This window comes from Anguilla rostrata, chromosome 2, assembly GCF_018555375.3.
Source record: "Anguilla rostrata isolate EN2019 chromosome 2, ASM1855537v3, whole genome shotgun sequence".
Lineage (NCBI taxonomy): Eukaryota > Metazoa > Chordata > Actinopteri > Anguilliformes > Anguillidae > Anguilla > Anguilla rostrata.
Genome location: NC_057934.1, coordinates 18,142,050 through 18,156,426, shown reverse-complemented (window position 1 = coordinate 18,156,426; position 14,377 = coordinate 18,142,050). Strand labels below are relative to the sequence as shown.

The 14,377-nt window shown below is 47.5% G+C and overlaps 1 protein-coding gene across 2 annotated transcripts in view; it reads right to left on the bottom strand.

Moving 5' to 3' along the window:
• The window catches only part of sema4gb (sema domain, immunoglobulin domain (Ig), transmembrane domain (TM) and short cytoplasmic domain, (semaphorin) 4Gb), a 56,295-nt gene that overhangs the window by 6,780 nt on the left and 35,138 nt on the right, over nucleotides 1–14,377 (bottom strand). For both annotated transcript variants that reach the window (XR_010328222.1, XM_064320947.1), the window contains exons 4-13: nucleotides 14,050–14,112; nucleotides 13,252–13,350; nucleotides 12,776–12,869; nucleotides 12,017–12,130; nucleotides 11,615–11,769; nucleotides 7,581–7,756; nucleotides 2,920–3,064; nucleotides 1,714–1,936; nucleotides 1,062–1,177; nucleotides 433–587 (exon numbers count right to left, since the gene is read on the bottom strand). Coding sequence is in view for 1 of the 2 variants with exons in the window: in XM_064320947.1 (XP_064177017.1) it covers nucleotides 433–587; nucleotides 1,062–1,177; nucleotides 1,714–1,936; nucleotides 2,920–3,064; nucleotides 7,581–7,756; nucleotides 11,615–11,769; nucleotides 12,017–12,130; nucleotides 12,776–12,869; nucleotides 13,252–13,350; nucleotides 14,050–14,112 (1,340 nt within the window). In the remaining variant the exon portion in view is untranslated. The remainder of the gene's footprint in view (nucleotides 1–432; nucleotides 588–1,061; nucleotides 1,178–1,713; nucleotides 1,937–2,919; nucleotides 3,065–7,580; nucleotides 7,757–11,614; nucleotides 11,770–12,016; nucleotides 12,131–12,775; nucleotides 12,870–13,251; nucleotides 13,351–14,049; nucleotides 14,113–14,377) is intronic.

Here is a 14,377-nt window from a genome sequence, read left to right as displayed (position 1 = left end):
AGTATTATATACATGTATATCCTGAGACTCAGCAGAAAAGTGTATCCATTTTTTGACATAATAGAAGCATCTGGGATGACAAAAACATGCTTCAGTGAAAATATTTTCAGAAATGTTATTTTTAATGAATGTCCATTGTAGTGTAGGCGCCGCCATAGTAGGGTACATGGTTCCTGAGATTAACTCCAGAGACTCATGTCCCCTACAGGGGACAAACATGAAGTGCTGAGTCTAAGGAGGACACAAAGGCACACAAGGTCAATATAATTGTTTTTACGGTGAAGCAGATCCCCGCAGTATACAACAGAAGCCACTGCGCTGACTCAAACTCAAGTGGTGATAAGATAAAGGCAGTAATCCATTCACTGTAAAAGACCAGATAAGGCAGCTAGACATCAGGCGTGAGCATCACCCCGAACCCTCTCTCCTTACCTGTCCGTCACAGACGCGATCTCCACACACCCTGAGCCGTCCCAGCCGCAGAAGGGGTCCCGCGCAAAGACGCAGTCGAAACAGGAGGCGTACCGGTGACAGGTGGACAGGGGCAGCTGGAGAACTCCAGAGGCGGAGCCCACGTAGATGCTCCTCTGTTGAGGAGGAGATTGGAGTAGGTGGAGAGTTTGGATGAAGGTGAGTGGAGACAGGGGAGTGTTGGGGACAAGGGTTGAGGTGTGGGTGGGAGAGGTTGGACATGGTTGGTTGGTGGGGAGATAAAGATAGGGATGAAGATGGAGGGAGAGGAGATCAGGATGGGTGAGGGTTGCAGGAGTAGTGCAGAAATGTATTAATGTAACTGAAAATCAGATGGATCTATTGGAATTACACTTATGTGTGATAAGTATATACATGGAGCTACATGCAGCACCTAGAAGGTATATGTGAGTGGGTGTATGTTCAGCACCCTGAAGACGTGCATGAGTGGGCTGACAGACAGTGCCCTGAAGGCATACAGTATGTGAATGGGTCTACAGACAGTGGTCTTATTTACAGTATAAGTGGCTGTACATGCAGAATGTAGAGGGTATACGTGGGTAGTGGTACAGACTGTGTTGTGCGTGTACCTGTTCCCGGGAAATGACCATGGTGTCGATTGGCTGCGGATCCTCAAACAGCTGCAGCTCCTCTATGACGTGCACCTGACCCCCGATTTCCACAGCTCTGTGAAGCCAGCCTTCATCTGCAGAGACAACCCACAGCATTGACAAAATGTCTTCCAGAATATTCCACAGCATATGTTTTGGCTATTTTGCAAGATTTACAACATTAGCTCAGAGAAAACTACCAGTCCCATGAAGGACCTCCGTTCTTGTGGAAGAAGAATAACAAAAACATAAATCAAGCATGACCACTGAGTCTGTGTGGCTGTTGCTCTGCTCAGAAATTACACTAATGCAAAGAAATGGCCTCTATTTCAAAAACTAGAATAAACGGAAAATGATTGCCTTCACTCCCACTGGAAAATGATTGCCTTCACCCAGTTTCCACAGATGAACATTTCAATCAATCTCATATTGATGTAAATGTTGAACAAAAATGCTTCGCATTTATTTTCCCATCCATCAATCATCCAATCATGAATGTCACCATGGAGACAGAGACAGAGCAACAAAAGCCACCTGCCGCCACAGGACTTCCGCGTCAGCAGTGTTTGCAGAACTGGTTAATCACCAAACCGCCGGCGTCCTGCTCGAGGAGAAGCGAAACCGCGCGCACCTGTGCCGACGAAAAGGACGTCGTACGGCCGGCCGTCCAGGGCGGCCACCCGGTGAACGGCGATCTTGGTGTAGTCCACGCTCCTCTTGAACAGCAGGGGGCGGTTCTCCCGGGGTCGGACCTGCTGAAACATCAGCGGGTGCCTCCTCACGAAGTTCAGCACGTCGTCGGGCAGGTCGAAGGACGAGTTGAAGCCTTTGGCTCGGAAGCGGTTGGTGATGCACTGTGGAGGGGAGAGGGTCTCAGTACAGGAGCAGCAGCGCTGGACGAAGGGACGATTGGATATGGAACTAAAGGTCAGGTGGTAATCAGCTCGTGATAGGTTGGTTGCCTCTGCACTGGATGCGAGTGAAAGCGACGAGTGGTACAGTAACTCTAGGACAGGTCTACCATGATAATTGGGTATTCCAAAACAGAGCTGAATTATTATTATTATTATTATTATTATTATTATTATTATTATAAAAATATCATAATATTTCATAAAATAAGCTTCAAAAACTCAAAAAAATCAGTGATCAAGATTCATTGTCACAAATGACAGTGATGCTATGTTTACAGCCAATTTAAGAATGTTATTTTATTATTTCTAGTTTAATCTCAACTCTTATTATGGGTTTTAGTGATCTTGATTTTGTTTGGGTACGTGTTCCTGTTAGGCTGCTTTTCCACTCCTGGTCTGTCTTCTGGCCGGTTGAACTTGTTTGTTAGCATATCCTTTCGTACAGACGCTAAGTGTCCTGGTTACTCATTAAGGGCCTCGGCTGCTTCCTCCCTTAAGTGCAGACACTCCTTCTGTCTCTTACACAATAAGGTATGCAAGTGGTTCCCTACATTTCAGAAACCTCGACCAACTTAATGTGTACATATGCTTTCTGTTACACACTCATTGAAAAAGGTTTCTTGTGAAATTTTCAAATATAAAACATCAAAATGGCTGCAAGTACATGACAAAGTACCTAGTGCAGTGTATAATTTGACCGGGGCGAATGCCTTCTGCAAAGCTGTAATATACTGTAAATTAGTTTTTTCACATGACAACTGAACTCAAGACAACCCCTCCCTCAGCCCCACCAGTGGGTCCTGACCCACAGTTTTAGAAACAACATTTTTTTAATGGTATGCTGAGGGAATGGCCTTCAGGTCACATCAGTAAGCAGGACAGAGGGCACAGCGCCAAGACTGCATGACATCACGTGTCCTCACCGAGCCTGGTCTGGGTTCCGGAACCTTCCCTCTGTATTCTGCCCATTTCTGAGAGGAGTCCTGGCTCTCCACATAGGAGCCCTCGAAAGCCTTCTGCACATCCGCAATGGAGTACTGGCACACAGCAGACGCTTTGACATTTTTCCTTTAAAAAAAAAAGAAAAAAAAGCACACCAACACAGCAGAGATTGAGGTTAATAGTTCTACAAAGAGTCAACAGAAAAATAGCCCTCTCTGCCAAGTGAAACTTGCCTCCCAGCCTGCATTACAAACAACACTAGTACAAAGACTTTACCGAACATTACAAAAGGTATATACACTGAATCACTTCCTGCGAACAATAAAAAAGGAGAGATGGTTTAATATCTAGTCCTAGTGTTGTTTCTGTCTTTTTTCTTTTCAGTATGTAAACAAGTGTTACGTCATATTAGCAGGAAATGATTTAATTTGCATATGTTGACCATAATAAGAATGCCTCTGCCTTCCTTTGCAAACGACCTGTTTTAACTGTTTTAACTTCCTGGATCTCCCCCCTCTCACCCTCTCAGGGAAGCCATGTGTAGCATAATCCCTCAGTTTCATTACACTCCCTATAGGTAGAGGGAAACTGGAGATGAGTTGTTTCCTCCCCTGCGATTGTAAATCACCTAATTGATTCCAGATGAGATGGGCTGTTGGAACAAGCTGATGTGAGTGGCACCGTGTTGTCAGGGTCCCAAACCCACCCCCCCCCCCCCCTAAAATGGCCTGGGCCGAGGCACAGCATTACCAATGACATTACATAACAGCACATGGAGGCGGAGCACAATTCTGTGACCTAACTGCATCTGTGATTGACAGGGAGAAGGGAGGGAAAGGGCAGAGACAGAGAAATAGGAGAATTGGGTGGGAGAGCAAAAGAGACTGAGAGTGCAACAGCAGTAAGCTAAAAAGAGAAAAAAGAAATAATGAGATGAAGAGTGTTCTAGGTAACAGGAAGAGAGAGAAGGGGGAGAGAAGAGAACGAGAAGAAGTGGGGAGAATTATGGCAGCTCCTTCCTGCTGACTCACTCTTACCTGACCTTTAGGCTGCCAGAGGGAGGAGCGGGCTGAGTGGCGTATGTTTGTTTTTCAGCGTAAGTGCACACACGCACACACACGTACACATGCACACACCCACACACACAGTGCCAGCAGCTCTACCTTCCTCTGACATTGCCATGTACCTCTGTGGCAAAGCAGTCTGTCCAGGTGGAACACCTGACATGACCTCACCTATCCTGCAGGACATTTCTCTGTCTCCACCAATCAGATTCCGCACCACACCCCTCATTCAACTCCCAAACTGCCCAAACTGCACGCCACTATCAAATAACCGCAAGCCAGCACTTCCTGCTTACTGAAACACACATCCTTTACTGTGTGTGTCACCTGATCCATGGTGTCCATGCTTAATAGAGGACAGGTCTTTGTTCCTCAGCAGGAATTAGAATGTCAAAATGTCAATTAAAAAATGACACCGCGCATAAACTGCCTTTTTGGCAGCGGAATTAGCACAGGTGGGTAGCAGTTTCTTGCTGTTTTAGTCCCGGAGCAAAAAAGATTAAAAAAGATCAAACCATATGCCATTAATACCCTGGCATTCAATTAATTGTTTTTTTTTACATCAGATAACACTAATGAGACAGAACTCCTGTGTGCATGACTACGCCTCCTTGTCCACGGGGCTGCAGTCTCTGGGGAGGAGGAGGGGGGGGGCTATGATGAATAAAACATGACACAGCACCAGTAGGCGGGGGAGAAAAAGGACCTCGTCAGCCCTTTAATAAAAGTTTTGCTGAAACGCAAGCAGACTGAGCTCTCCCACATTGCCACAGCTTGCTGTCTTGTCTTGGTCGACATGAGCCGAATGTGAGCACAGAGAGCCATTGTGGATCCAGTCATGGATCACTAAGTGCCTCAACATAATCCAAACAGATCCTTTAAGGGATTCAAATAAGTGTGCTGCTCAAACCAGTCTCTCTCAGTGAGCGATTGGTTATGGCAACACTCCAGGGGTGATCCACTAGATCCAGCAAGGGAAGAGTGTAGGATTTGGTAAGACTGCAGGGGTGATCCACTACATCCAGCAAGGGAAGACTGTAGGACTGAGCAAGACTGCAGGGGTGATCCACTACATCCATCAAGGGAAGATTGTAGGACTGAGCAAGACTGCAGGAGTGATCCACTAGATCCAGCCAGGGAAGTCTGTAGTACTGGATAAGACTGTGGGGGTGATCCACTATATCCATCAAGGGAAGATTGTAGGACTGGGTAAGACTGCAGGGGTGATCCACTTGATCCAGCCAGGGAAGACTGTAGGACTGGATAAGACTGTGGGGTGATTCACTAGATCCAGCAAGGGAAGACTGTAGGACTGGGTAAGACTGTGGGGTGATCCACTAGATCGAGCAGGGGAAAACTCTAGGACTGGGTAAGACTGTGGGGGTGATCCAATAGATCCAGAGATGGATCGGTTTGGCAGTGCAGCAGTGGAGCAGGACTAAAGGGTTGTGGAAGTGCGGTGGCAAATGAAAGCCCCACGATGGACCGTGGAAGGTTGGCTCTTGCTGGCTCTGCGTTCACCACAGGGATTGGCATAACCTACATTCATTGTTGACTGACTGGCTATTGCTATGTCATTGTATGCGTACTTTAAGTTGGCAGTAAACTGTATTGTGTAGGCAGCTATTGTGTATATAATTATATTCCATATTTAGCAAATTGAAACAGCTTCTCCACTGAAGCACAGTAAATGGCAAAACAAGCAGGGCAACCAGTCTGTCCACTTTACAATGTGGTAAAATAAAACTCATTTGAAGCCATTTATCCATGCAGGTATACTTTCTGGTATCCTTGAACCATCAGATTCTAACTTGCAATGCAGTTTGAGGGTATGCATTATTTAAATGTTTCAAACACTTAAAAACAGATGCGTGCCAGTGTACAGAACAAAATCCAAAATGTTTGTAACACTTCACAATTCTACTAAGAAAAGCCTATAAGGTGGATGGGGATTCTGAGTAATTTAGTGAATTCTGAGGCTTATACCATAAAGATGAACAGGCAATTTACAGGAAAGTCCCAATCAAAATGCCGCATGGTGCATTTTATTAAAAAACCACTTACATTTCATAAAAATGAATACTGTGCCCAATTAGTCCACAATGACAACAAGTTTAGCGGCCAATTCTGCATAAAGTGGGCTACACACATCTTTCAGGAGCCTCTGTCTGAAACAGGCACTCAAGGGGGCCTGGGGGATGACGTCAGGCAGAGGGATGGCCACCCCACCGCCGGGGGCCTAATCCTCTTACCGCCGCCACGCAGGCAGCCGCACGGCTGGGCGGGAGAAGCCGGACCGACCGCGCTTTTGGGCAGAGCGTCAGCACGCCTTTGATTCCACCTCCCTTTTAATTTTCCCCGACACGGAGCGGAGAGGAGAGAAGCGCGGCAGACTACGGCCCCAGCCGCGAGCGCTACCCGGATCTGCTAATTACAAGCCAGCCCGCTCCAACAAAGAGCGCATCTCTCCCATCGGATTAAGGGGCTGAACGACTGCCAGAAGACTGCAGTTTGAGGCGCTATTACACGGCAGGGCAGAGAATATTAGCGGCAAACTGTGCGAGGCGGACAGACGGGTCGGAAGGCTGGGCCGCTAACATTAGCTTATTCTCATCCTCCCCCTGCATTGAATTACAGTTACTTGCTCAGCAGTCCAGCACCTCTTATTAAGGGGCACTTGCACAGTGGACATTTTTCAGTTATGATTAATCCAGACGTCCAAGCACTCAGAGGTTCAGGTCAAGCTCCTTGCTCAGTGGTCCGGTGCCCCTCCTGTGGGCTTGTACCTGCAAAGCCCAGGACGCAAACCCAGGTCCTTCACCACTGCCGGCCATTACATTTCCCAACCCACCTCTCCTCACACGGCCCCCTCTCTGCAGTGGTGCAATGCATTATGGGACTGGAGCGACTGCTCTCTGTGTGGGCAGGCAGGCAGCCGGGGGGCTAAAGAGCTTTTGAAAACACGTCAAGCTGAGTGGATAAGACACCTCCTCTGTCTGAATGGATCAGAGAGTTGAATAAAACCGATCCGATCGATGCTCTGAAGTGACTCTTCCAGCAACCGGCTTTTAATATTACGATGAGGTCATCAAAGGCACGCCTGTTGCAAAAGCCTTCTGTGAAAGGTTAGCAAGAAATGTGTGCAGCCTGTATGTGTGCGTGTGGGTGAGCATGTGAAAGAATATCTTACGCAACACGATTTAATTCAGCCATGATCCATCACCTGGTCCTTGTTAGGTACGGGAGTATTTGAAAAGACATGTTATGAGTTTAAAACTCTTCTCAATAATCTCATCTTTTTCAGGTTCAAAAGATTTTTCAGAGATGCAGCATAATTCTCAACTAAAAGGGTTCTCCGGCCAATTGCTACCTTGTTCCAAGCTGTCCATGGCAATTATGCAAATGTGTTTACACCCCCTGGCCCCCACCCTCATGTCATCGCTAAACTCCACCACACCCCCTCATCTCTACAGAAAGAACTAAGCAGCTCCAGTAACTTCCAGCTCGGAGCTATTATGTGGAACTGCCGCAGTAGGCATTTGCCTTACATTAACCCTCGTCCTCCCCCGTGACCTCACCATTCCAGGCCAAAGACTCCGTAGAAGACGGTGTTCTGCGGGCTCTGGCCCTCCACCACGAACACACTGCGCAGCACGTTCAGGTGGAAGTCGTAGTCGGGGACGGAGCAGACCAACCGGGCCTTCAGGAAGGACGTCCACTTCCTCTGGAGCGTCCTCTGGCCCCCCCAGTCGCTCTGCAGGAGAATGACAAGGAGGGGATGATGCTATGGAGAGAGATACCGTAGACACACCATCCTTCCTAGTGCTAATATGACCACTGCTTTTTAAATCTTTTCAAAGTGACAACTGAGAATTCTGCCTCAGTATATGCTCATCTATAGAGAGCCTGTTTGCACTCTCTTGAGACAAAGTCATAAAACTGGCTGCTCAAAATAAAATCTGAGATAAATCTGAGATTAAAATCTCGGTTAAAAAGAGGCGAAAAAAGCAAATGTCTCCATTCTTCATATACTTATATACATACTGTATATAGTATAATGTATGTTACCACAGAATGGTAGGGATATCATAACTGTAAATCTCCATAGTGAGGACAAGTGTAAGCCCTCCTTATACTGATTCCATGAATTGTTACAGAGCAGGACTTATAGACAGAAAAATACTGAAATGCGTTTCTAATTGGGTGATATTGGAGGCTAGACCATACAAACACCAATGAACCTAAAAGGGAGATTAATCCTGAGAAGGCAATCAGACCACTGCCATTTTGATAATGAGGCTACAGCATAGCTTGTTATTAGTTTATCAATCTCTCAGTGCAGATCAAATGCATTCTGCTGACACTCGGCCACATGGCCTAATAGGCCACCAAGGCCTGCTGAGAGATTCTAAATATCAAGTGCTCCATAAATGAGTTTCAATCAGTGTGAGCGTGTGTGTCTGTTTGTGTGTCTTCTCTGCGTGTGTATCTGTGTGTGTGTGTGTGTGTGTGAGACAGAGAGTGAGTGAGAGAGAGAGAGAAAGAGAGCGAGCGAGAGCAAGAGAGAGCTGACACAGTTTAGAAATGGTGATGAATGTTTCTGCAAAAGCACCCAAGACACAGCTGAGTTTTTTTTCCAGATTTCAGACTTAATTCTATATGACAGAATACCTTTCCCCTCATCCCATTCTCCTAAACATACACACACACAAACACAAATGCATACACACAGCCCACACCTACCCACAGAAACACACACACATCCACACGAACACACGCACACCCACACACACTCAACACATTCGCGCACACACGCACACACATACACACAGCCTACACCCACCAACACAAACACAGACACGCCACGCACACGCACACACATACACACAGCCTACACCCACCAACACAAACACAGACACGTCCACGCAAACACACAGGCACACCCACACACACACATACACACATACACAGACCACACCCACCCACACAAACACACACACACACACGCACGCAGTGCATTGTTTTGAACTTTCATTATAATGACTGTTCAGTCAGCAGAGCTGCAGCTTAAGTCTGGTTTAAAGATTTGAAACACCAGGAGAAGTGGCACACTTAATTCGGAAGCAAACTTTCTTTCTCCTTCTTCTTTGTTCCGCTGCAGGGCCAGGCACTTTTCTTAATTTATGTCTCTCGTAATTGCCGGTTGCCTTGAGAAGCTGTATCTAAGTTTCAATCTATTAATCCCCCAAAAATCTCCCCCAATACTGTGTCGCACTGCAGCACAGTGAAGTGCAGCAAACAGCATGCAGCTCTATTTCTGTATGGTTTTGCCTTTACCCAAAACACCCCACACAGTCCATTTTTAACGCCCTGAAGGACACGCACAGTCTGCACAGTGATGAATATTCCTCCCAGTCTTCAAATCCCACCATCAGTCACACCTTCACCGCCTTACAATAATTTTTAATTCGAACATCACCGCTTGAAGATTAATCGCTTCCCCCGTTTAATCCAGCGCCCTAGTGAGAGCAGGCGGGAAGAAGAAGATGAAGATGATGAAGAAACAAGCTGGTCTCAGGCGTGCGGACTCATGAAAACACGACCGGTTTGATGGAAAGCCCCGATCGGGGGCTGTAACGGGACGGGCCGGGGGGGCGCCATTGGCGGAGCGCGGCTAATGCCGCCCGTGCCGCCTAGGCGTTTTGGCAAACGTGCGCCCGCCCGCCTCAGCTGCCTCAGCCTGGCACGGGTATAGCCCACAGAAGCGAGCCAGGAGATCAGTGAAGCGTGAGCCGGGCCCACGGAGCGCCACCTACGGCCAGCTGGGCACACACACCTCTGGGCGAGACGGGGGCGGCGGGCGGGGGAGAGAGACAGCAGGACGGGACGGGGGGGGGGGTGGCCAGGCAGCGCCGGTGGACGGGGGCTGGGAGGCGGAGGGGTGGCGAGGGTGAAAGACAGATGAAGGTGAGGAGAGGGCACTGCCAAGCAGCCAGGCCTCCAATTGTTCTCATTAATTCGGGCCGTGCGTTTCGTGGACCTCCCGTCCATGCGCTAGCAGCCGCCGTCGCGGGAGAGTAGACGCTCGACGGCGCTGGCTTCTGAGCCTGCTGCCGCGGCCCAGTTTCGGTTGTTTACGGACCAGTCAAGTGCAAGTGAGCGGCGTGACCTCGTTCAAGCGCAGATGAATCCTCAGTGGAACTGACAGAAATTATTGCGATAAAAATCACCCTCAGAGGAACTCAATGAAAAAATCTGAATTTCCAGCAAATGGTTTCCGGGCATGTTTTTTTTTAGACTAGGAAGGCTTGATCCTGATTGGTCCCCTTTGCCCCAATGAAATGACAGATTTAAGAGTAGAAGCAGAGTGCGCGGTCTGGATGATGGAGAGGGAATGTCTAATCTGCCTAGTGACAGTGAGCAGCCTGGAATTGAGAGAGAAACCAGCTTGAGTAGAGAGGACACTGACCCTGAGTTCATTTTTATGTTCCTTCTGAGTTCATACCCACAATCCCAGAGTCTGTGTTCTGTCTCAGGGTTGTACAAGCTTGGCCCTGGAGCCCCAGTGTGCATGCTGGGTTTATTCCAACCATTAATGCAACCGCTGAATTGTAACAGGCTCTTCATTGGTCTTCCTTAATATGCTTTTAACATCTAAAAGGGGATCATTTATTCTCTGAAGGCAATGGTATGTCATAAATATCAAATGCATGCCATAAGTACTATAAGTATCTATAACGTAAGTATACATTCTCAATCTTTAAATCACTGGATATACAGTAATAAATCAGATTATAAAATGCTTTCACATTTTGTGGTATGCAATATTAGGTTACATTTCCTCATCGATTACACTATAGACGGACGGATGCAAATGCAAGGAGCCAAACCAACAGTGCGTTCAAACGAGTCAACAGGAAACATTACAGAGGAACTTGATCACATGTTTTTCGACAAGCTTAATTGGTTGAGAGACTGGTTGTAACAGAAACCAGCAATCACTGGGAGGGGCAGGAGGCAGGGCTACAGAACGGAGCTGGTGCATAAGCCTTCCTTCAAAATCCTGATATCAACATTCACCTACGACTGTGAGCCAGGTAGGGACAAGTTGCCCTACAGTTATATAGATCAGATAGAAAGACACACAAAATACGGAAGCTCCTCCCTTGTACCAGACAGATAGTGACTTGCACTACCTAGATGGTATGTATAGATTACATGCAGGCAGCACGAGAAGGTTCCTATATCTGTATAAACTGTCAGGATAGTGTCAGTATTGACGGATTAACATTACCTCTGTTCTGCATAGATTAAGTTTAAGTTTCTTTTCAGGTATTTATACTTATATATGATTCAGTTGTGTCTTGGGTGCTTTATGCTGGTTTTCTTGATTATTTCACTGTTATGAATGTCTTGACTGTTTAAACAATAAAAATCAAATACAGAAACCGATAGAAAGATTCACATAATGGGAAACAACATAGCACAACATAGCAGCATGATCATCATATCTATGGGTGAACTTAAGGGTTCTACTGATTCTGTGCAGAATTAGCCATCGCATCACTCCCCCCGACCTCCAGGGAAGAGTGGGGGGGGGGGTCATCTTTACCTTGCAAACCCGAGCCACTCTGGCCACCTTGGTCTGGCTGAAGTACGGCGTTGACTCCTGGCTCTTCTCGGTGAAGAAGAAGTAGATCTTGTCATCGTCCCCAATTGAGCTGTTTATGCTCTCTCTCACCAGTGTTGACCCCACAAAATCAGCCTCTGTAACCATACAGCACACACAGTGTACACTATTTTGGTATGGACCTGGGAACTCTATAATCATCTGGCGATTGTGGGGTGCTAGCTCTTGTTAAAGCCATAGTGGGTCAAGTGTAAGCCTGTGGTCTCTACATTGCAGTGAATTAGCACAGTCCTATAATATTCTTTGTTATGAAGCAGACTCCCCATACCCACCTCCCCCATACCAATACACAATTGTGACCCCGTTATGGATGTCTGTTCTCACCAAGCAGCCAGCGGGTAGGCGCCTCCTCTGTCTTCACAATGGGGTACGGGATGTTACGTCGAATGTCGGGTGAGCTGCGAAACTCGTACTGGGAGGCTGTGTACATCTCACCATCTGGGACCGGAGAGAGGGGGTTCTGTGTGTTACGCTAGGGCACCCAGACACCGTGATGTCATCAAGACTGGAGTAACCCAAATATCAGCCACAAAAGTACACACACATGCACGCACACGTCTAAACGCATCATCTCACTGACCCACTTCCTAATTTTACCACAGCTCTAGCACAAGTGCTTTCCTCAGCACTCTGCAAGCTGGCTGTGTGACACATACAGATGTGTGCATACACACACACACACACACACACGTTCTCTCTCACACACACACGTACACACACACTTGCACACACACACACATGCACTCATTCATGCATATATGCTGACTGGATACACGCCCAACGGCGCGCACACATATCATTTGCACCTACACAGGCACGCTCAATCTCACTGCCTGTGTGTACACACATTCAAAATGACAAACCTCGCACCCAAATTTTTATATCAGTGCCCACTTATTGCCTCCAGTCGTTTGACAGCCTCGTGAAGCTGAGAGCAGCTTAAACTGTGAGAGAGCCGCTCTGTCATAATAACTAGTGGGGAGGCATTAAAAAGCCTTTTAATGAGGCTTTCAATGCCAGGGCCAGCTTTAACTGCCACAGCCGGGAGCCACTCATGAATACAGCACAGACAGCAGGACCCACCTACGAGGAGTCCAGTGTAGCCCTTGGCCGGGTCGTAGGGGCACTTCTCCCGCCCCTCCTCAAAAGCAGAGGAGAACCTGAAGTGCTCTGCATCCTGGAGAGGAGGGCAGAGAAGGGGACGCATGAGGAGAGAGGGGAGAGGAGGATGCGTGAGGAGTTCAGAGGACAAGCTTAGCGCTAAGTCAGTCCTCAACCGTCAAGCTACCATTGCAAATCAACCCTGAGCATCCAGAAAAACCAGCTATTCACAGCATGTTTGTTATTGTAAAGCACACACAAACACACGCACACTACTATAGCTCATAACTTTCATTTATTTGATCTCTTTCACACTTGGATTTAATACGAAGTTTTATTTTCTTTTTGCGACAGAAGAAAAATGCAAAAATCCTCTGAGACCCTTGCTTGGCATTATACACATGCATGTACAAAACGTATAATCTTTCAAGTCAAAACATAATAACAAAAGTCCTTACTATGTAGGCACAGAGGGGTCTGAAGGCGTGCGTTCCACAGACGTACAAGTGCGTCTCGTTGTACCTCTGGAGAAATCTGATGTGATTGTAGCACTGGGTCTGTTCAAATAAGACACGGGTCACTGGGGATGCAGTGTGAGATAAAGCGCGCCGTGCAAACACTGGATGAACCCATCCGTGCTAGCCATTAAAACCATGCAGAGAATCGGTGACGGTTCATCATTTTTGCAGATGTGCATATTTCCAGCTGCCCACGGGGCATGCAATTGTGGAGGTATCCTTCTGAGCTGAAAAAGTGCTTGAGTCAGGTGGATGAAACTTAGCACAGGGGTTTGTCCTCAAATTCTATCGCTGCTTAAATCTCATTTTAAAATCTGGAGTGCATGGAGGGGGCTCTCACTTTGGCCAGTATCCAACAGCCCAGTCACTTAAAACAGTCACTTAAAACATGTACCCCCTGCCCCCCATCCCCCCCCCCCCCCTCCTTCCAGGCTGGTGCATACATTATGCTTGTGGTCCCTACAGAGGAATATAAAATTTCCCTGCGGAAACTTCCAGAAACACCTGCATCAGCACTAGAATTGGCAATGCTTTTGGCCAAACATCAGATATTGTGTACCACTACAGCATGTCCCAACATAGTTTGTTAATTCAGCTTACCACAGCAGTGTAAGCGCAGCACCTGAACAGCACATAGCTATAATGGTGGGGCATGTTGGGTGGAGTGTGGTGGATGGAGTGTGACAGGGAGAGACAGGGCGGAGGGAAAAGGAGACCCTCCCCGGGAGGCACCTGTACCTGATTGTCCTTCCCTTTGTTTAAGCACTGCCTCTTCTGCTCTGCCGACGCCTCCCACTCAATCTGAAAAGGACAAAAGGCATCAAAGGAGACCCATTACAGGCAGAGAGAGAGGAGGGCAGCCGCTGCCAGTCAGCCTCTTCACGACCTTTCTGTTAATGACCCCCCTCCCCCCTCCACTCACCGCATATAAAGTCCAGAATGCAGTTAAAAGTGTTGTCAAGGGCAACAGACAGGGTTGAAACTACACACTCCCACCATGTTCGCTAACCCTTCTAAGTTAACAGCGCTGGTTTAGCAGCCCTTGAGTAAACAGCCCGGAAAGTTC